At 45.7% G+C, this 22,111-nt stretch overlaps 1 protein-coding gene across 3 annotated transcripts in view; it reads right to left on the minus strand.

Annotated features, from left to right (window-relative positions):
• The window catches only part of ADCY2 (adenylate cyclase 2), a 527,505-nt gene that overhangs the window by 66,307 nt on the left and 439,087 nt on the right, over positions 1–22,111 (minus strand). For all 3 annotated transcript variants that reach the window (XM_049860641.1, XM_049860650.1, XM_049860633.1), the window contains 3 exons: positions 18,282–18,419; positions 5,654–5,773; positions 380–549 (listed from right to left, as the gene is read on the minus strand). In XM_049860641.1, the coding sequence (XP_049716598.1) occupies positions 380–549; positions 5,654–5,773; positions 18,282–18,419 (428 nt within the window). The remainder of the gene's footprint in view (positions 1–379; positions 550–5,653; positions 5,774–18,281; positions 18,420–22,111) is intronic.

Genomic DNA, 22,111 nt, shown 5'->3' on the forward strand with positions numbered 1-22,111 from the left:
GAGGACATCTTTGTTGTTATGACTGGGAGAAAGGCCTCTAGTGGGTAAAGGCCAGGGATGTTGCTAAACATCCTACAAACAGAGAATGGTCCGGCCCCAAACACCAATAGTGCTGAGTTTATCTTTATTCATATAAGACAGTTTACAACGCAAATCCTCTCTCTAAACAACTTCATATCTTCTAAGTGTATTTGATAACACATATTCTATGTAATCCATAATGTAACACCTATCATCTTTCTAAACTGTCACTTCAGACAATCTCTCTCACAACGATTATCAGTGAAAATGACATGGTTAATTTGCATTTACTGAACATACACTCACGTTCTCATCATCCCTGGAAAGAAGGAAAGAGCATGAGGAGGACGCAGCTTACCTCTGGAATAAGACCTGGCTGTAGCCGTCCAGCACGTGGGCATGAGTGTGGAGCAGGATGGTGTTGTAGCCCACCAAGGCGGCCGTCATGATTAGCATCTTCAGCTCATAGTTCACCCGCAGGAACACCGAGCAGGAGATCAGTCCCAGGATGCAGCTGTATATAAAGTACTGAACAGGCAGAAATGTCAGACCAATGCTTAGGATCTAGCTGAGAAACGCTGGAGCAGGAGCTGAGATTACGGACCACCACATGCTTGCTTGGGCAGTTTATAAGCTGGCTGTAAAGCAGAGGCCTTTTTCTATGCCATGATCTAGTGGTACAAGCCTTAGCACGTCAGACTCAGAGGATAATTACTCAGCCCTTGGTTTTCTGACCCAGGCTAGCATACACTGTCAAAGTAGTCACATATACCGACAATTAAAAAAAAAGAGAGAAAAAACTATACTGGATGACATGTCATTATAAGGTATTTGCTTCTTGAAAATAAAAACAATATGGCCCCTATATATTTATGGATTGAAATTTTTTTTTTCTGTAGCATATAGATTCTTTTTTAAATTTTATTCTTTTTTTATTGTGGTAAATACGTAGGAAACAAAACATTTGCCATTCCAACAATCTTTCGATGTACAGCTCAGTGACATTAATTATGCCCGTCACGTGGTTCAACCATCCCCAGTAACCCTTCCTGAATCTTTCCATACCCCCAGCTTGGTGTCGTCCTTTCCTCCTCTCTCTCGTCCACCCCTGGTGACCACTAATAAACTTTGATCTCTACACACTTGGCTATTCTAGATATTTCATGTATAGTATATAGATTCTTTTTTGGTTTTTCTACTCTTCAATTCGTTAAGAGGCATCATTACAGATAACTCTGTTGAAAGCTCAAGGAAGCTCTGACATTTTGCTAAATAAAAGACAAATGTATATCAGAAGAGTCTGTCTAAAACAGAAAGGATTTAAACTAAAAGCTTTGGCTGGGATGAGTCAAGATTACTCCAAAAGGTGACAGGCACCAGAAGAAGTTGGGAGAACCAAATGTTTGGAAGAAAGCTGACACATTCCGTATTTTGTCATCACAGAAAGAGGAGACTTCTGTTTACCACAAGTGACACAGCAGAGCCCTGGACTCAATCCTGTTTCAGTCCCTTATTAGTTGTCTTACTTTTGACAAATGGCTTAACTTGCCTGTGTTTCAGTATCTCCATCTGTCAAAGGACAGATCTGGTAAAGTCGTTGTGAGGAATGGAGATAGGCGAGAAACCTGGGGCGCCTCCCTGAATGCTAGGAGGGGCTCACTAAATGGAAGCAGTGGCCATTTTCATGAAGTTTTTTTTTTTTCCTACATTATGAGGGTCTTGTGAACAAGAGGTTATTTCACTCTCTTAGCATTCCTGGCACAGAGAAAGCACTCAATAAAGTTTAACAAATTTTAATGAAAAGGAAATCTGATTGTTGTTTGAGAAACCTTGTCTTTAAAAGGCAGCTCAGTTTTTTAGTTACTCAATTTTAGTTTCACTGTACTGAATAACAAAAAACCAGTTGCTGTCGAGTAGATTCTGACTCAGGGCAACCCCGTGTGTGTCAGGGTAGAACTGTGCCCCATAGGTTTTCAGTGGCCGACTTCAGAAGGAATCTCCAGGCCCTTCTTCTGAGGTGACTCTGCATATCAGCAGAGTGTGTTAGCTATTCGCCCCACCCAGGGACTCCATTATATTGAATAAAAACAAACAAACCTAGTGCCATCGAGTCAATTCTCACTCATAGCAACCCTACAGGACAGAGCAGAACTGCCCCATGGGTTTCCAAAGAGCACCTGGTGGACTGGAACTGTCAACGTTTTGGTTGGCGGCTGTGGCAATTCAATATATATATATATTTTATATTGAAGAAGATACGTACAAATTTTTATTCTGTCATCCTTAGCTCTGACTTTTATCTCCCTATCCAAGACCATCTACATAAAGAATACTTATTAGTTCTCTTCACAGGGAAGAAATGAAAGGCAAAAACTGTGCCCCAGAGGTGGTGCCCATGCTTCCTTCTCTGTCAGGGGTGGTGCAAGTTAGCTGCCACCCAGGAATTCATATCAATCCCTTACCAATGAGGACCTGGACCTGGCGTGTCTGCTTCCAAAGATCAGCAATTCCTCAATGGATGGCAGGATCTTGGTGGCCCCTGGATTCCAACAACTGAGTCACCCTTCAGAAAATGGGTTCCCTCGGCATGGGAGAGTGAGGAATACTCTTCATTACAGGGACAGCATTTAAGGGACATGGAGTATCACAAGTACAGTCTCTTGGCCAGAAGTGTGGGCTTTCCCGCTTCTTGATGGCTATTATAAACTACCATTAACAAAAGTGCTATCACTTCACATGGCCACCAGCAATGAACACAGCCCTTTTCCCACTCCCTTGCAGATGCTCCCAGTACCTGAGCATGAGGCCTTCCTTGGCAAAGCCCACCATGATCCACTTCCTTAGGACCAATTATAGGGACAAATGTGGCCCGCGGGCTCAATTTTACCTATGCTTAAAGGGTCTGTTGTGTGTTTTTTCAGAATTGTTTAAGGCTGAGTAAATGCTGCCTTCCCCACCCAAGGCTTCTAATTAATTGCTTCTACTGAAAATACGTGATACACAGGCTTCCCTAGATGGAGTTCACTTCATTATTGCTTTTAGCGATGCCATCCATGGGGACCTGAGTTCCATCCAAACATATTGGATGGGCAGATTTGGAGATTTTTTTCTTAACACTCTTCGGCACTCATATTTCCCCCCCCCGCCATGAGAATGAATCTTTAAACCTTTAAATTTAAAATGCCATGTGAATGCTGGATGGGGACTGCTCCATAGGGCTCCCTCTCTCCACCGTTTACCCCATCATCAAGTGGCTTCTGATGTCATTGGTTCAAAGACGAAGTATCAGGCAACACCATCCACCTAAATCTTTCTCTAAAGAAGAGGGCTGCAAACTGCCTGCTGTGAGGTGTCAGCCAACACATCCTCATCACAAATCCTTCTGGTGTCTTACTTTTTACCTCACTAAAGAGAAAATATGTCTAATCCTCATTGAGGAGCCTTTGTGGCACGACGATTAAGCACTTGGCTGCTAACCAAAAGGCTGGACGTTTGAACTCATCAGCTGCTCTTCGGAAGAAAGACCTGGTGATCTCCTTCCATGAAGATTACAGCCTAGGAAACCCTATGGAGCAGTTCTGCTCTGTCCTATAGGGTCACTAAGAGTCAGGACTGACTTGATGGCACAACAACAACAACAATGGCTTTAAAACATTAGTGGGGATATTAAAGAAGTATACATATTACATTTTCACTTTTAGTCCCCCAAATCATTTAGGGGTCTCAAAACGTTGAGTGTATGTGAGACAAAAGCCAAATGGGAGTGACCTATGCCACTTTTAGATGATCTCTCAGAAGATAAAAGGACAGTATCAAAGGACAACATTTTTCTTTTTCCACAAACAATACATGGAAGAAAGAAATTATTAAGCAGGAAACAATTGCTTTAATTCTTTTCACTGAAAAGACGGGTGCGTTAAAAAGTTTTGAAATTTCAGCCTAATTCCTTCATGATTCTGGTTATAATGAGTCAGCAAGAATTTCTCGAGGATAAGATCACTGGCAGTGTTGGCCGTTAAAGGAGAGGGAGAAATACGAGCTGTCCTCACCATTTAAGAGTCAGAAGAATGGCGCGAATTCACAGTACAAGTAGCAAAATCTATAAGCTGCGAACCCAGAACTTCAGCGACATGTAATTGAGTGCTATACAGTGGGATATTGTTGTTGGGTGTTGTCAACTCCAACTCAGAGCGACCCCATGTGACAGAGCAGAACTGCCCCATAGGGTTTTCTAGGCTGTGATCTTTCCAGGAGCAGGTCCCCACGTCTTTCTCTTGCTGAGCTGCTGGTGAGTTCAAACTGCCAACCTTGACCACTGTACCACCAGGGCTCCTTAATGGCGGAATGTAGTCTGTAAATGTGGTAGCAGTTAAGAGGAGAAAGGCAAGAAGAGTCAGTGACCACATTAAAATCGCATCAAATCAGTTGCTGTTGAGTCAATTCTGACTCACGGTGACCCCATGTGTGTCAGAGTATAACTGTGCTCCGTAAGGTTTTCTTTTTTGCTCTGATGCATTTTTTTTTCAGTTGTACTTTAGAGGAAAGTTTACAGAACGAAATAGCTTCTCATTAAACAGTTAGTACACATATTGTTCTATGACATTGGTTAACTACCCCATGACGTTTCAACACTCTCCCTTGTCGACCTTGGGTTCCCTATTACCAGCTTTCCTGCCCCCTCCTGCCTTCTAGTCCTTGCCTCTGGGCTGGTGGCCCCTTTTAGTCTCGTTTTGTTTTATGGTCTTTGGCTGAAGGGTGAACCTCAGGAGTGACTTAATTATTGAGCTAAAAGGGTGTCCAGGGGCCATACTCTCAGGGTTTTTCCAGTCTCTATCAGGCCAGTAAGTCTGGTCTTTTTTTGTGACTTAGAATTTTGTTCTACATTTTTCTCCAGCTCTGTCTGGGACCCTCTGTTGTGATCCCTGTCAGAGCAGTCAGTGGTGGTAGCCGGGCACCATCTAGTTGTACTGGACTCAGTCTGGTGGAGGCCATGGTAGATGTGGTCCATTAGCCCTCCGGACTAATCTTTCCCTTGTATCTTTAGTTTTCTTCATTCTTCCTTGCTCCTGAAGGGGTGAGACTAGTGGAGTATCCTACATGGCAGCTCACAGGCTTTTAGACCCTAGACACTACTCACCAAAGTAGAATGTAGAACATTTTCTTTATAAACTCTGTTATACTAATTGAGCTAGATGTCCTCTGAGACCATGGTCCCCACAGCCCTCAGCCCAGCAGTTTGGCCCCTCAGGGAGTTTGGATGTGTCTAGCTCCATAAAGGGTTCAATGTCTGATTTTTCAGAAGTAGATCCATCCTCAGGCCTTTCTTCTGATGTGCATCTAGGCGAGCTCAAATAGCCAGCTTTTCAGTTAGCAGCCATGTGGACTCCAGAGAGATTCCAAAAAATGGCATTACAAGTCTGCAAACACAGGTCTAACCCATCCCGCCTATCACCAGGACTTCTCCCAGCAGAGGCTGATGCTTTTTAACCGCTCAGGGCCCTCTCAGGTACTGACATCGAAGAAGAAAAGTGAAGCCTAGAACAGCTCAGAAAGTGGAGGCCCTGCATTCTACCAGCTAGTAGTTCACAGGGAAGCAACACAAACAATAACAGTGAGAGTAAAACGTTCTTACCGGGAGGAAAAACAAATTTTGCGCACGAAGAATAGCCGCCTGATCGTTTGAGGCAGGAAAACTTGTGTTCGATGTATTGGCAGTTGGAGGGATAGCTTCTTCTGGATTGCTCAGGAAAAACTACAACAGCAACAAGAAGGATTTTCCTATTGAATTAGTGCAAATTAGATTAATAAGTTCGTCTGGAGATGCTAAATGCATTAATTCTGTGTTCCTTATGTGAGGGAAGCAGGCTTGTTTCTGTGGACAATCCAATGTGTCTATCAGATGCTAGCTGCTTTCATCCTTTCCTTGTGAAACTCTAGGAATTTCTATTTGGATAAGCACCATATTTTTGCTGCAAACACCACAGGCCTTCTACGTTTGTTTGCAAACCGCTCCGTCCCCGTGGTGAGGTATTTTCATCAATTATTTTTTACTTGTTGCTGTAAAAGTAAATGCCTGCTTTCTGATGAGCTACGCACTTAATGATGAATTCTAGAACTACAAGATATATGTTAAATAAAATGGATGTACCTCCGTTAAATGTTAATTTAAAGATGTAAAAAGCACAGGCTGAAGGGCTTGGTTAGAATTACGGATGGAAGGTGACATCACCCTGTATAAAGACACTGGGCTCCTCACCAGGAAGCCAAGCCTTCAGAGTGTTTGCTGTGGTATCTTCATCAACTTGGTTCAAATATTAAACAAGTCAATGGATTTATATGAGCTTTTGATTTTACAAAAGGATATTAATTTGATGGGTAGAACGCAATAACTGGCGTCAGAGATGGTATCTGTGATTCGTGAAGTCTTGGCAGCTCAGGACCATGATGGGTTCAGAGGCCTGAGAGGAGGGACTCTCCCAGGATTGTAGGGAAGGGGTGGGGGGTGGGGGGGGTCTAATAAAAAAACAAAAAGATCAACCTGAGAAGGTAGAGATAATCTGCTTTTACAGGGTGGTGGCCAATATCAGCACCTGGAAGGTGGCAAGGTGGGAGAAATTCACTCATTCTTTCTCTCTTCCTCCCTCCCCCTCTCTCTCAATCTCTCTCTGTATCTCTGTCTCTCTGTGTCTGTCTCTGTGTTTCTTAATCTCTGTCTCAGTATTCCCGTCATTCTCTCCCTCTCTCTCTCCTCCTCTGTTTCTCTCAATCTCTCTCCTTCTGTCTCCTCAATATCTATGTCTCTCTCAATCTCTCTCCGCCATCTGTCTTGCTCTCTCTCCCTCTCTGTCTCTCTTTCAACTCCTGTTTCTTTCTCTGTCTCCTCAATCTGTCTCTGTCTCTCTCAATCTCTCTCCCCCTCAGTGGCTGCACACTGTTTAAGTGTTGAATAGCCCCTCACTCGCTCATCTGCCATGTGCCCAAGCGTCAGAGGAGTGTTATGGAAAGATAAACCAGAAAATTGTGCCTTGGCCAGGTTGCCCTGGCTGAAGAGATTCCTCTCATCCATCCATCAATGTGTTTCCTGCACAGGACTAGCCATGCTTATCCACGGGTTAAAAAGTAAAACTTTTCTAATTTCAATTGTTGCTTCTGTTTGCTTGATATGATTGATTTCCTTTGATGGTAGTAGCTAAGAGCTTGGCTGCTAACAAAAGGTTGACAGTTCGAATTCACCAGCCTCTCCTTGGAAACCCTGTGGGGCAATTCTACTCTGTCCTATAGGGTCACTATAAGTCAGCATCAGCTCAATGGTGATGAGTTTTAGTTTACAGAAGTAGATAAGACAGCATTCATTTAGGATATCCTTGTGAACATTTCTCTCATATTCTAAGAATGATGTTAAGTTTAGTGTTTCTTACCCCATTATGTCATTTGATAACTTTCTGCCAAATGCTGATTTAAAAGAAATGTAGTGGATTTTTAAAATTTACGCTAAAGAATTAATCCAAAAACAACACAACCACTGGTTTGGCTATAAATGTGCTAATTCTTTGGGAAAAAAAAATATCAAAAGAAAATGAATGGAGTAATTGCTTAGAAAACATGGGACTCCAAAATGTTACAAAGTTAGATTTGAGGGACAAAAATTACAACTGACTTAAACATTAACAAATCACAGAATGACAAACAGGTCACTAGTCTTAGGCACTCTCGATCATAAAATAACTACAAAAAATTCTTGATTATATCATCATATAGAGAAGAAACCAAATAACTAACATGAGGCTTTAAATTTTTGCTGTCAGATGAGTAGAAATACACTCTTTGAAAGCTGTGTCTCACAAGAAGGTTGTACAATATGTGATGGCTTGAACATGTAGAACAGAACAGAAAACTTCAGTGATGACACACAGCCATGCTTCCTTAACCCCCTTCTGCTAGCTTTTCCTGGTATTTATTAACTTTCCATAAAAACAAGAAATTCTTTACTCCTTCTATCTAGAATCACATCATGATTTTGAATCAATTTCTCCTGTTCTGTCACCTTTGTTGTTGTTTTTAGGTGCCATTGAGTAGGTTTTGACTCACAGCAACCCTATGTACAACAGAAAGACACACTGCCAGGTCCACATTGCCCGGTCCTGTACCATCCTCATAATCGTTGCTATGTTTGAGCCCATTGTTGCAGCCACCGTCTCAGTCCATCTCATTGAGGGTCTTCATCTCTTTCACTGACCCCCTACCTTACCAAGCATGATGTCCTTCTCCAGGGACTGGTCCATTCTGACAACATATCCAGAGTACGTGAGACGAAGTCTCGCCATCCTCGCTTCCAAGGACCACTCTGGCTGTACTTCTTCCAAGACGGACTTGTTCCTTCTTCTGGCAGTCCACGGTATATTCAATATTCTTTGCCAACACCATCTTAGTCATGTTAAAATAACAAACTCATGCCGTCCCCTGATTATACTAAGTCAAATACTGAAGACAGCATTTTAGTTCTGGGTCCCTCTTCTTTCCACCTTAAATTACCATCACTTTCCACACGGAATTAACTTCTAGCATCATAATTTTTTTTGGGAATTCTTCTCTGAATTCTTTCAGTTTTCTACATCTGTGGTAATAATTGGGAAAATGATAGCCTGATACTGAACAGAATATCCTAATAAAGTGCTAATGAACACTGCCTACTTTTAACATTACTTCCAAATTTTACACTTCCCAGGTGTTATGGACTGAATGGTGTCCCCTCAAAAAAATATGTTCAAGTCCTTGCCCCCGGAACCTGTGAATGTGACCTTGTTTGGAAATAGGGTCTTTGAAGATGTTATCAGTTAACATGAGATCGTACTGGAGCAGGGTGGGTCCCAATCCATCTGAGTGGTGTCCTTATAAAATGAGACACAGAGATTGACGTAGAGGAAAGACGCCATGTGAACACAGGCAGAGACTGAAATGATATGGCCACAAGCCAAGAACACCTGGGGCCACCAGAGGCTGGAAGAGCCAGAGGGGGATCCTCCCCTAGAGGCTTCAGAGACAGTCTGGCCCTCTGACACCTTGATTTTAGACTTTCTGCCTTCAGAACAGAGAAAATGAATTTCTGTTGTTTTAAACAAACGCCCAGTTTGTGGTACTTTGTCATGGCAGCAGTTGGAGAGTAATACATCAGGTATTTAAAATATCTTGGAATTATGTTTTTAAGATAATATTGAATTGTGAACACACACTTTAATATCGTGCTTTATGCCTTATGACACCATTGCATTTCTCATCTAGCAGGCTGAGGTGCACTCCTTGGACACGTGGCTCAAAAAGCTCTGCAGTTTATAATAAATCTCTTGGAAGTGTCTCAGAAGAGATTGCCAGATGATGGGGCATTCACTTGATGACACTGTCACGATGGCAGAAAAACATGGCAGCAGGCTGAGCCTCTCAGGCGTGATTCTAAACAGTAGCTGGAAATGAAAATGGAACAGGACTTACCGATCATTTGCCATTTCTGCATAATTGACGGTTCTTGTCCACTGTTTATTGGGTGTTGGTGTTGCAGAGGTGAACATAGGTGTTGAAAGCGTCCTGGTACAATCTCACAATTTATTTTAAACTGGACTTGGGAGTTTGGTCATTCAATATCAGAGTAAGGAGATGAAAACTACCTGTCCTGTGTGCACATGGTTCCTGTGGACCCTGCTCTCGGAGGCTGCTAAGGTGTTGTTAGTAACTAACCATCAGTGTGGAGCCTCGTGTGCTCGTCTCCACAGCCAGGGTGGAGGGGAGTCACCGGGAGCCTCGGCCCTCTAGTGTGATCCCTGGCACATCTCCCCAAGAGATGTAACGAGGGTGCCGGCAGGCAAGGACAGAGGAGGCCCTCCTGCCACTCGGGGAGACCAAGGGCCAACAGCTTCCGAGGAGCTGGGCCACCAAAGAGAAAATGGAAGCATCCTCCTTTGCCCCCGGGGAACTGGAAAATCACAGGCTGAGATAGACCTGAGTGAGGCTGTGACTTCAGGAGATCAAAGCTCTGACAGAAAATGAATTCTTCTTTCCGGTGAGTTATGAAACACACACTCACACACAGACTCATTCACATACACACCCACATGCAAACACACATACCCACGTATACTCACACATTCATGCACACACACCCATGTACACACGCACTCATGTATACACACTCACATATATACACATATACACACACTCATACGAACAGTCACCCCCATACTCACTCACATACACATGCATACAGTCACATACACACACCCATGTGCACACTCATGTACACACACACGTCAAGCCTTATTTCTCACATTCATATACTCATGTACACACAACACACTCATGTACACACACTCACACACATGCACAACATACGTACGCACACTTACACACTCACATATACACACATAGATACACTCACACATATACACATTTTCAAACCCATACACACACTCTCACACACATATACTCACACATATTCATATACACACTCGCGCGCAGTCTCACACATGAGCACACACCCATATACACACACTCGTGTACACACACACGCATTCACATATACATACTCACATTCATACATACATATTCACACACACTCATATGCATGCACACGTTTTCACACACACTGGACACACGTGAGCTACTCTTCTTGCTGAAATGTGAGTCTGATGTCCAGAGCGGCCTCAGGAAGATGACAGATACCAGGAAATAGCAGAGGTACAACCCGAGAGCGAGTCTGGAAAATGTGTTCCCCAGGGAAGTACCGAGCTGTGCTGCATCATCCAGGACAGGGTGTCTGGAAAAAAAGGCCAGCAGTGCTCCCAGGAACCGCAACCACATGCAGATGGGGACTTGCTTTACCGCATCCCATGAAGGTGCCACCACTCCTGATCGGGGTGCCTCCCTGCACTGCGCTCACAGTGCTCAGCCCCAGCCTGCCTGTCCCACCAGGTCCTTCCTTGGCACCAGTTGTGCTGTGTGCCTGGCCCAGGGGTCCTCATAGCACCTGGAGGGGAGGCTGCAGCACCGTTGGGCATCATGACTGCCCCAAGCTGTCATAACTCAGGAGGGCAAGGGGTTGAAATAGGGGAGGCACTGCTCTGCCAACTATCAGACGGGACCAAAGGAAGATGCTGAAGGACAAGCCCAGCCTTCTGTCCTAATACGGAATTACAGAAAGCTCCACACCAGGAGAGGCTATTTCTTATCTGCACTTAATACCAGGCTCCCATACCATCTGTATGGGAAAGGACCACGATTTCATGGCACTGGGTGTCAAGCTAAACACTGCTTCCCAGCCCCGTGGAGAAGTTCCTGGCTGGGGCTCTGACTTCCTCCCTCTCCACTGATGGGTGGAAAAATGCAATTCCACTCACGCCTGGGCCTCAGCCTCGGTGTGTGGAGCAAGCCTTATTTCATCCCTCTCTCGAAGACTATCCATCATCCTCCTCACCTGCCACTCGCTGACATCTCTGTCTCACTCGGCAACGAACCTCTTTCTCTGTGAGAATGGAAACAATGGGAAGATGTATTTCTTTTCCCCAAAGGGATCACGGTTACACAGAAAAAAAAATCCACTCTAAATGCTTACTGCGTCAAATACTTATAGACAGTGACTGAAACGCCAGTCAGTCAGGGCTAACTGTGCTTTAGAAAACACATCAGTCTGTTGCTGCTAAGATTCTCTTTCAAAAAAAAAGTAGGTGATCAATCCTGGCTTTATAAGGTTGAATAGGATTTTAGAAGAAGGAGTAGTTTCTGTCAAAATAAATAAATAAATAAATAAAGTGTGTGTTTTTCCATTCATTCATTTACTCCTTTCGTAATAACTGTGGAAGCCCTGGTGGCATAGTGGTTAAGAGCTCTGCTGTTAACCAAAAGGTCGGCAGTTCGAATCCACCAGGCGCTCCTTGGAAACTGTTGGGCAGTTCTACTCTGTCCTATAGGGTTGCTATGAGTCGGAATTGACTTGACGGCAATGTTATTGTTGTTGTTGTTAGGTCCTGTCGAGTCAGTTCCGACTCATAGCGACCCTATGCACAACAGAACGAAACACTGCCTGGTCCTGCACCGTCCTTACAATCATTGTTATGCTTCAGCTCATTGTTGCAGCCACTGTGTCAATCCACCTCGTTGAGGGTCTTCCTCTTTTCCACTGACCCTGTACTCTCCCAAGCATGATGTCCTTCTCCAGGGACTGATCCCTCCTGACAACATGTCCAAAGTATGTAAGATGCAGTCTCACCATCCTTGCCTCCAAGGAGCATTCAGGCTGCACTTCTTCCAAGACAGATTTGTTCATTCTTCTGGCAGTCCATGGTATATATTCAATATTCTTCGCCAACACCACAATTCAAAGGCATCAACTCTTCTTCGGTCTTCCTTATTCATTGTCTAGCTTTCACATGCATATGATGTGATTGAAAATACCATGGCTTGGGTCAGGCACACCTTAGTCTCCAGGGTGACATCTTTGTTCTTCAACACTTTGAAGAGGTCCTTTGCAGCAGATTTACCCAATGCAACGCGTCTTTTGATTTCTTGACTCCTGCTTCCATGGCTGTTGATTGTGGATCCAAGTCAAATGAAATCCTTGACAATTTCAATCTTTTCTCTGTTTATCATGATGTTGCTCATTGGTCCAGTTGTGAGGATTTTTGTTTTCTTTATGTTGAGGTGTAATCCTTACTGAAGGCTGTGGTCTTCGATCTTCACTAGTAAGTGCTTTAAGTCCTCTTCACTTTCAGCCCCCACGGTATGGCAAACTGACAGACACGTGGGGGTATCATGGCAATGGGTTTGGTGTTTTGGGTTGAGTAACTGTGGAAGGGCTGCTCCTGACATAGAAGGCACTTTCTTTCCTGTTGTTGTTAGGTGCTGTCAAGTTGGCTTAGACTCACAGCAACTCTATGTACAACAGAACAAAACACTGCCCAGTCCTGCACCATCCTCACAATCATTGGTATGCTTGAGCCCATTGTTGCAGCCACTGTGTCAATCCTTTTTTTTGCTGACCCTCTACTTTACAAAGCACAATGTCCTTCTCTGGGGACTGGTCCCTCCTGATAACATGTCCAAAGTACCTGAGATGAAGTCTTGCCATCCTTGCTCCTAAGGAGCATTCTGGCAGTACTTCTTCCAAGACAGATTTGTTTGTTCTCCTGGGACTCTGTGATATATTAAATATTCTTCACTAGCACCATAATTCGAAGGCATAAATTCTTCCTCGGTCTTCCTCATTCACCCTCCAGCTTTTGCATGCCTATGAAGTGATTGAAAACACTAAGGCTTGGGTCAGGTGCACCTTAGTCCTTAAAGTGACCTCTTTGCTTTTTAATACTTTAAAGAGGTCCTTTTTTAGCAGATTTGCTCAGTGTAATCCGTCGTTTGATTTCTTGACCTACTTGCATGGGTGTTTCTTTCCTAAAACACGTGGAAATATACAGGGAAAAACTCTGCCACTTAAGAGTGTGGTTGTCACATGAAATCTCTTGGTCCATCATTGTAGGTGCTGCTATTGCCAGCAGAGAAGGCTGGTCTCAGGGAGTGGGCTGTGCTGGTTCTGTGCGGGCACCAGTGAGCGCCATCCTGACGATGAGGGGGTGGTGGGAAGCAGCTCCTTGTTGGCGTAACAGTGCTTCTAGGTTAATGCTGTGAGACATTGGGATTCAGGGGTAGAATTCTCATTTTCTGTGCAGAGACCCAGGTTGGATTCTCAGTGAACGCGCCTCATGTACAGTCACCATCTGGCTGCCAGTGGGGGCTTGTGTGTTGCCATGATGCTGAACAGGTTTCAGTCCAACTTGCAGACTAAGACAAACTAGGAAAAAGGCCTGGCAATCTACTTCCAAAAATCAGCCAGTGAAAACCTTTTGGATCACAACGGTCTAATTTGCAACCAATCATGAGCACAGTGCAGGACTATGTCTCAATTCATTCTGTTGTGCATGGGTTCACCACAAGTTGGGGGCGGGGTGAGCTATAACCACAACAACATGGAGCTGTCAAACTGTCTCAGAACTCTGGTCAGTGCACGCCGTTGTCCTTTAGGGTGTTCTGTCCCTTCTTGTGAACTTCTCATCCCACTCTCTCCGAACCCTGGACTGACCCAGCTCTGTCTTGAGCTATTCAGTGCTCTCCTGGGCTCCATCTGGGTCTCGGAGGGGCAGGGCAGATGCACAAGGTCAGGCGTGAGGAGCCATGTTAGAGAAGACACTCCTCGCCCCGTCTGCAGTCAGCTCACCCCATCTCTGTCCACCCTCCTCCACAGACAGCTGCCTACTCTCGCATTGTCCACAATCTGGCTGTGTGGCAAGGTCTAGAGATCCCCATGGACAGCCAGGCAATTGCAGAAGGTTCTGTCTCATTCCGCTGAAGCTGCTGTGACGGACAGACCACGAGGTGGGTGGGGGGCTTGTGCTTTTTCTTTCAATGTTTTTAAATTGTGCTTTAAGTGAAAGTTTACAAATCAAGTCAGTCTCTCATACAAAAACTTATATACACCTTGCTATGTACTCCTAGTTGCTCTCCCCCTAATGTGACAACACACTCCTTCTCTCCACCCTGTATTCCCTGTGTCCATTCAGCCAGCTCCTGTCCCCTTCTGCCTTCTCATCTCGCCTCCAGACAGGAGCTGCCCACATAGTCTCATGTGTCTACTTGAGCCAAGAAGCACACTCCTCACCAGTATCATTTTCTATCTTATAGTCCAGTCCAATCTCTGTCTGAAGAGTTGGCTTTGGGAATGGTTCCTGTCTTGGGCTAACAGACGGTCTGGGGACCATGACCTCTGGGGTCATTCTAGGCTCAGTCAGACCATTAATCCTGGTCTTTTTACGAGAATTTGGGGTCTGCATCCCACTGCTTTCCTGCTCCCTCAGGGGTTCTCTGTTATGTTCCCTGTCAGGGCAGTCATTGGTTGTAGCTGAGCACCATCTAGTTCTTCTGGTCTCAGGCTGATGTAGTCTCTGATTTATGTGGCCCTTTCTATGAGTCTGAACCGACTCGACGGCAGTGGATTTGGTTTTTGGTTTTAGTTCTGCCTCGTGGGCTCATAATTACCATGTGTCTTTGGTGTTCTTTTTCTTTGCTCCAGGTGGGTTGAGACCAATTGATGCATCTTAGCCGCTTGCTAGTGTTTAAGACTCCAGACGCCACTCTCCAAAGTGGGATGCAGAATGCTTTCTTAATAAATATTATTATGCCAATTGACCTAGTTGTCCCCTGAAACCATGTTGGGGGGGGAGAGGCTTTGAAGAACAGAAATTATATCTCACAGCTTTGAAGGCTAGAAGTCCAAATTAAGGGCAATTCCTTCCTTGCCATTTGAGCTTCTTCCGGCAGCTACAACAACGCTTGGCATGGCTGGGCTGTGGCTGCCCCTGTCTCTGGTGTCTGTCTTCCTCTCCCCTGTGTCTCTGTGCCTAATCCACTCTTCTTATAACTCTGAAGTGATTAGGGCTAGCACCCACCCTACACTGGTATGACCTCATTAGCACAACACAAGAAAAGCTCCTATTTCTAAACAGGGTCATATTTACAGGTGCCAAAATAGAAACAGAGCAACCCTATAGGACAGAGTAGAACTGCCCCATAGGGTTTCCAAGGAGGAGCTGGTAGATTTGAACTGCCAATATTTTGGTTAGCAGCTGAGCTCTTAACCACTGCACCACCAGGGCTGCATTTATAGGTACAGGGGTTGGGATTTCAACACACAAGCTTTTTTTGTAGAGGACACAATTCAACCCAGAACAGACTCTGTAGGAAAGTCCTTCTTATACTTGACGTGTGTTCCTTCATCTTGTGTCACCCCTCTGTTGACAGCTTCAGGGCCACAGCAACACTGCCCTGGGGTCTTTGCACAGGAAGGCCCCTGGCCACCCAGGCCTGACCACACGTGAGCATGAGCATTAGCCTCGGCTGACTGGTCGACCCTCTGTTTCAGCCCTGGCATTGAGTCCCTCTGAAGTAGGGCAGCACTCCATGGGATTGCGTTGTGCCCAGAGGTGGCCTCATTTCCCAGATATCTCCAGGCAGTCTGGACTGAGGCCTGGTTGGAAATAAAAGGTGTCACGGGCCAAGCACATCTGAGGCGTAGAGGACATGGCAATCACCTGAAGGGAGGCCCACCGTCGTCCCCAAGGCAGGAGGATGGGGCCTCAAGGCCACTAGGTGCAAATGGCTCATGTCATAGATGGGCAGGAGGAGGCACTGATGTGGAGTTCCCTCGGTGAACTGGAGGCACCACGACAGCTCCATACAGGACAGTGCAGGCACGGGCCAGCTGGTGCCCACTAGGACTCCACCAGCCTTGTGGCGTGGCTGTGAGCCCTGGGACCCCAGTCCTAATTGCCTACAAGGAAACACTGAGCAGCCTCTTCCCTGAGCTGACCCCTGTGGTGGACTGAGGGTGGAGGGGATAGCATGGGTGGCACTGTTCCTTGGCCCATACGCCCAGGGAGGCTGACTTTCAGGACCTGCCCTCCTCTCCTTCCTCAGGCAGCCCTGAGACAGAGGGGCATGCTGTCAGGTGAAGGGGGTGATCAGAGAGGCCAGGTGCCTGCGGTCGATGATGGGGATGGACAGCCAGAATTCCAGACACCTAGCTCCTGGCCGGGCAGAAAGGGTGGAAGGACGAGCTGAGGTCTCTTGGGTACCACCTTTCCAGGCATCCTTCACGTGGGTTTCTAGGCAGGGTGGATGGAGGCGGGCATGTGACCCATGGTGGCTTCTGCTGGCATCGCCCCCACCCAAGTATCTGGGAGGAACTGGACTATCTGTAGCAGAATCTTAGAGATGGATGCAGCACAAACACCAGGTCCTCAACTACTCCGTAGCCTGGCTTTTCACTGCTTCTTCATGCAAAATGTCTGCTCTTGCCGGAGACACCAAATGCTTTCCCTCCTTCTCATCTCCTGTCCACGTCTGCGCCTGCCTCCCGCCTTCCAGGTGACCTGGTAGGCCCTGGTCTAGCGGTGTGCAGTTGGCTCCCAGTCCTTGGACCTCTGCAGTGCTCTGTGGTCAGTGTTCTCACGTGTTACGATGACGTCGTGATGGCTGGAGGCTCTCTGTCCCCTTTTCTCCACTCTCAGCTCCGGGAAGGCGGGGAGCTGAATTTGCCTGGGCCTCCAGCAATGTGCACATATTTATGTTCAATCAATCTGTTTTTGCTAAATAAATACCATCTGTTTCTAAAAAAACGACGTCATTATCATTTAATATATATGGGGTATCTTGTCAACCTGACTTTATGTTTCTGGTAGGCAAGGATACGTGTGCCTTAATTGTATTAATAGAATCACTCACACACACACACACGCACACACGCACACGTGTACACTATAACATAATGTCATAACAGTCCACATTTCCAACAACTAGCAAAGTGTCGGAAAACTTGGTGGCATAGTGGTTAAGAGCTATGGCTGCTAAACAAAAGGCCAGCAGTTTGAATCCACTAGGCCCTCCCTGGAAACCCTATGGGGCAGTTCTACTCTGTCCTATAGGGTCTCTATGAGTCTGAATCAACTTGACAGCAACGAGGTTTTGGCTTTTTGAGCAAAGTGTCCGGACAAGTAAAGTGTCATAACCCCTCACTGCTGCTGCAGCTGATGTGAAAATACCATGTGTCTCAGGGTTCAGTGATGACTTCAGTGTCTACTTTGGGGGTGTATAACGTAAAGATTACAGCCTTGAAAACCCTATGGAGCACAGTTCTAGTTTGTCAGATGGGGTCGCCATGAGTCAGAATCAATTTGACAGCACCCAGCAACAATGACAACTGGTGATAACCATAACACTGACATACTAAGAGTGGTCACTGCGTAAACGTTCACACAACGCCAGGGAATGTCCTGAGTGTGGGGTGACATGGGCTCACTCTATCCTCACAGCCACCTCGGCAGACACATCTCAGCTCTCGTTTTTGGGACAGGGAAAGGAGTCTGAGGGAATTTTGTGGAAAGTTTCCTCCAACACCACAGCCGGTACGTGTGGGGATGATGTTGCAATCAGCCGTCGGCTCCCCAACAGGCCACCTTGCTCACTGCCCTCTCCCAGTTGGTGACTCCATCATCCCTGAGTGGAAGCCGCGATGGGCATGAAGGGAGACTCCTGGAGACCAGCCCCATCTCAGGGTGGCATCCAGAGGGGCCTTTCCCAGGGACATGGCTGCAGAGCTTCAGGCAAGATTCCCAATGTCTGTCAGGACAGACAGCAGAGGGAAGGATGTCCCCCTTGCACGCAGTACTCACCATGTTGAACACGGCCATGGTCAGGACGATGGCTGTGGTGATGACAGTGAGGGAGACCCGCGGCCAGGGCCGGTTGGCGATGATGCCCGACGACTTCAGGAGCCACCTGAGCAAGGTGGATGCCTTCTTACTGCACCGCTGGTGGAGACAGAAAGAAAAGGCAGACGGTACTCTTTATGCTCTCCCGTCTCTTCACCATGATGTTCACACACCCGCTACTGTCGAGTGGATTCTGACTCATGACAACCCCATGTGTTACAGAGCAGAACTGCTCCATAGGGGTTTCTTGGCTATAGTCTTTATAGGAGCAGTTGGCCAGGGCTTTCTTCCATGGCACCAATGGGTGGTTTTGAACCACCAACCTTTTGGTTAGTAGTTGAGTGCAAACCATTTCTGCCACCCAGGGACCTCAAAACCACAAAAGTATCAGTAACTCTCCCAGATAGAACAAACGGTCCTGTCTTCCCTGGTGGTCCCATATCAGGGTCACTAACACTAGTAAGGAAACCCTGGTGTGGTGTACTGGTTAAGAGTTACGGCTGCTAACCAAAAGGTCGGCAGTCTGAATCCACCAGGTGCTCCTTGGAAACTCTGTGGGGCAGTTCCACTCTGTCCTCGAGGGTCACTATGAGTTGGAATCGACTCGACGGCAATGGATTTAACATTACTAAAATCACTGCTTTATGGCATCATTATTGCTAATTAAGAACAAATTAATTAAATTTCTATGTCAAACATATGATACGCTTGCTGTTGTTTTGTTGCCACCAGATTGGTTCCGTCTCATGGCTACCCTACGTACAACAAAATGAATCACTGCCTGGTCCTGCACCATCTTCAAGATTGTTGGTGTGCTCGAGGCCATCGTGGTAGCCACCATGTATTCTGTGTGCCTTCCAACAGAGGGGCTCATCTTCCTGCATACAGAAACCTGTCGCTGTTGAGTCAGTTCTGACTCACGGTGACTCCATGGACTACAGAGTAGAACTGCTCTGTACGGTTTCTTTGGCTGTAATCTTTACAGAAGCGTATCACCAGGCCCTTCTTCCATGGAGCTGCTGGGCAGGTTTCAACCACCAATTCTCAGGTTAGTAGTCGAGCACAAACCGTTTGCACCACCCAGGGACCTATACTGGACAATATTCTGTTGTGATTCAAAGGGTTTTCATGGGCAAGTTTTTGGAAATAAAACCTTTCGTCCCAGTCTGTCTTAGTCTAGAAGCTCTGCTGAAATTTGTTCAGCATCATAGCATCCCAGCGCGAGCATTCTGCTCATGTGACATCCTGGTCAAAATAACACATCAACGGCTACTGGAGCTACTGTCCACGCACGCCCCCGCATGTGCGAGGGACTCCCAGGAGAACGGCCATGTTCCTGTCTGCTCCTATACGGAACACTCGGAGCTGCTCACTGTCATGTGTGGGCTTGGTATGTGCTGAGTTCAGGACAGCAGACTCAGGGTGCAACTGGTCCCATTCTATCGCCTGCAGAGTGGTGCAAACAGTTAAGCACCTGCCTACTGAACCGATAGGCTGGCGGTTCAAACCCACCTAGAGGTGCCTCAAAAGACAGGCCTGGTGATCTGCTTCTGAAAGGTCACAGCCTTGGAAATGCTATGGAGCAGTTCTGCTCTGCATGCGTGGGTCACCATGAGTTGGAATCGACTTGATGGCAACTAACAACAACAACAATATGCCTCACGTACCCCTATGCAGTCGTTTTTAAACTATGGAGACAAATATTCACACCAGCATTGTCCTGGAAGGTCAGTCAGGGAGGCAGGAACATGCTTCTTTTCATTACTAAGTAGACGTAGGAAGGAAAACTGCTCTGTGATATAAAGGTTGGTAAGAACTGCTGGTGGTAAGGACAAGGAGATATAGGAAGATGAGGGTAGGAAGATGAGGGGTGGAGATGTGTACCTGGAGGTACAATGAGAAGCTCTGTACCCGGAAGTACAATAACAATGAGAAGCTTTGTACCCGGAAGTACAATAACAATGGAAGGGGAAGGAGGAAGATAAAGATGTCAGGGGCAAGGTAAGAAACCAAAGACCAGCAAGAGAAAGGAAAAAGACTATGTTCTTAATACAGAATGAACCTGAGTAAGGAAAAATGGGAACGCTGATTCAATTTGCACCTCTTTATAAAAATTATGACTTGAGCTTTGATAAGATAATTTAGTTCAATTTATTAGGCTTTAGGTTTAGTATGCAAATAAAGTTCCTGGTGGAGAAATGAAGTTACCAAAACCTAGACTACCTTTAATTAAACATAATAAATGATCACATTCCAAAATATACTTTGGCATTTACGCAGGAGACACTATTCAACTGAAAACTGGAGAATGCCTGCTATGAGTCTAGCAGTTTAGCCATTTTACTCGGTCTTTGTTTCCTGCTGGCCTAGTTTCAGCCAAATCTGTTTTTTCCCTTTGTTGATCCTCAGGGGGTCTCACGGTACGCTGTGATTGGCTCTTACAGGGAGCCTAAGGAGCCCTGGTGGCTCAGTGGTTAGGTGCTCGGCTGCTAACTGAAAGCTTGGTGGTTCGAACCCACCATCTGCTCTTGGGGAGAAAGATGTGGCAGTGTGCTTCCACAAATATTTCAGCCTTGGGAACTCTATGGGGCAGTTCCTACAGGGTCACTAGGAGTTGGAAGTGACTCGATGGCAAAAGGTTTGTTTTGCAGGGAATTCACTGTGTACCTTCTAGAAATGGTCTTGGCTGTTAATGCCACTCTCATCCACTAACAGATATGAGCTGGGTACTAAATGGGTGGAGATGCAAAAAGGATCTGAACGTAGAGGAAAGCTCTATCGTAGAGGTGGTGCCAGCACAGGAGCGGTATACGTGGTGAGGCAGGAAGGGTGTGGGGTGAACATTAGTGTTTGTAATCCAGCACAGATAGCGGGTTCTCCTCAGAAAAATAAAATGCTCAAACATTTTATTTGGAGAAAAAAATAAAAAGGAAGAACGTCTACCCCAAACATTAGATTTTCTTTCTTCTTCCTCTCTACCTTTCTATCATCCTCTCCTCTCCCTTCTTTCTTTCCCTCCCTCCTTCCTGTCCCTTCTCTTTCTTTATTCCTCTTTATCTCCCTTCCTCTCTCTCTCTTTCCTTCTTACCATTTACACTGGAAACAACTGGAAGTTTCTCACTCAGAAATTCGTAATACAGTAAACCCTGCAAAAGCCGGAACTGGTATAAGGTGGGAACCTGTCAGAGGAGGAAAACGCAAATATTTTCCACTAATAGAGAGCGATAGAAAGGTGGTAAGACTGCAACCTGTCAAAAGTGGAAAACTTGCGAGACCTGGAGAAACAAGGCAGTCCCGTCCAGTTCTGGCTCTCACAGGTTTCGCTGTCCTTTAACTTAATCATTAACAAAGTTGATGGCATTCACAATTTCATTAGTGCCCATTTAAAAAACAAGTTGAGGAGCCTGAAGAGAAGTCGATGCTTATATTAAGTGAAGTTTAATAAAAGAAAAAACATTTGGAAAACATTTAAATATCTCAAAGTGACTCTGCAGCAAACTTTCATGATTAGAAAAACAAAACTCATGCTAAAATCTTGCCTGAACAATATGGTGGTGAAGCCATTCCTATAAACACGAGTTCTTATACGTTTTCCTAAAGGAGCATCTACCTCAGCATTTTAAAGATCCGAGGACAGTCTTCCTGACTAGCAGCGATGAGCTCGAGTGATAAGCACACATTTAGAGCCCCCCAGACTGGCATGTGTACCTCGATTATCTGTCTGTGCTTTAATTTCCTATGGGAAGACGTCCTCATTGGAATCAATATTTTACAAAATCAGCCTGCATCCC

Source organism: Elephas maximus, chromosome 2 (genome assembly GCF_024166365.1).
Source record: "Elephas maximus indicus isolate mEleMax1 chromosome 2, mEleMax1 primary haplotype, whole genome shotgun sequence".
Taxonomy (NCBI): domain Eukaryota; kingdom Metazoa; phylum Chordata; class Mammalia; order Proboscidea; family Elephantidae; genus Elephas; species Elephas maximus.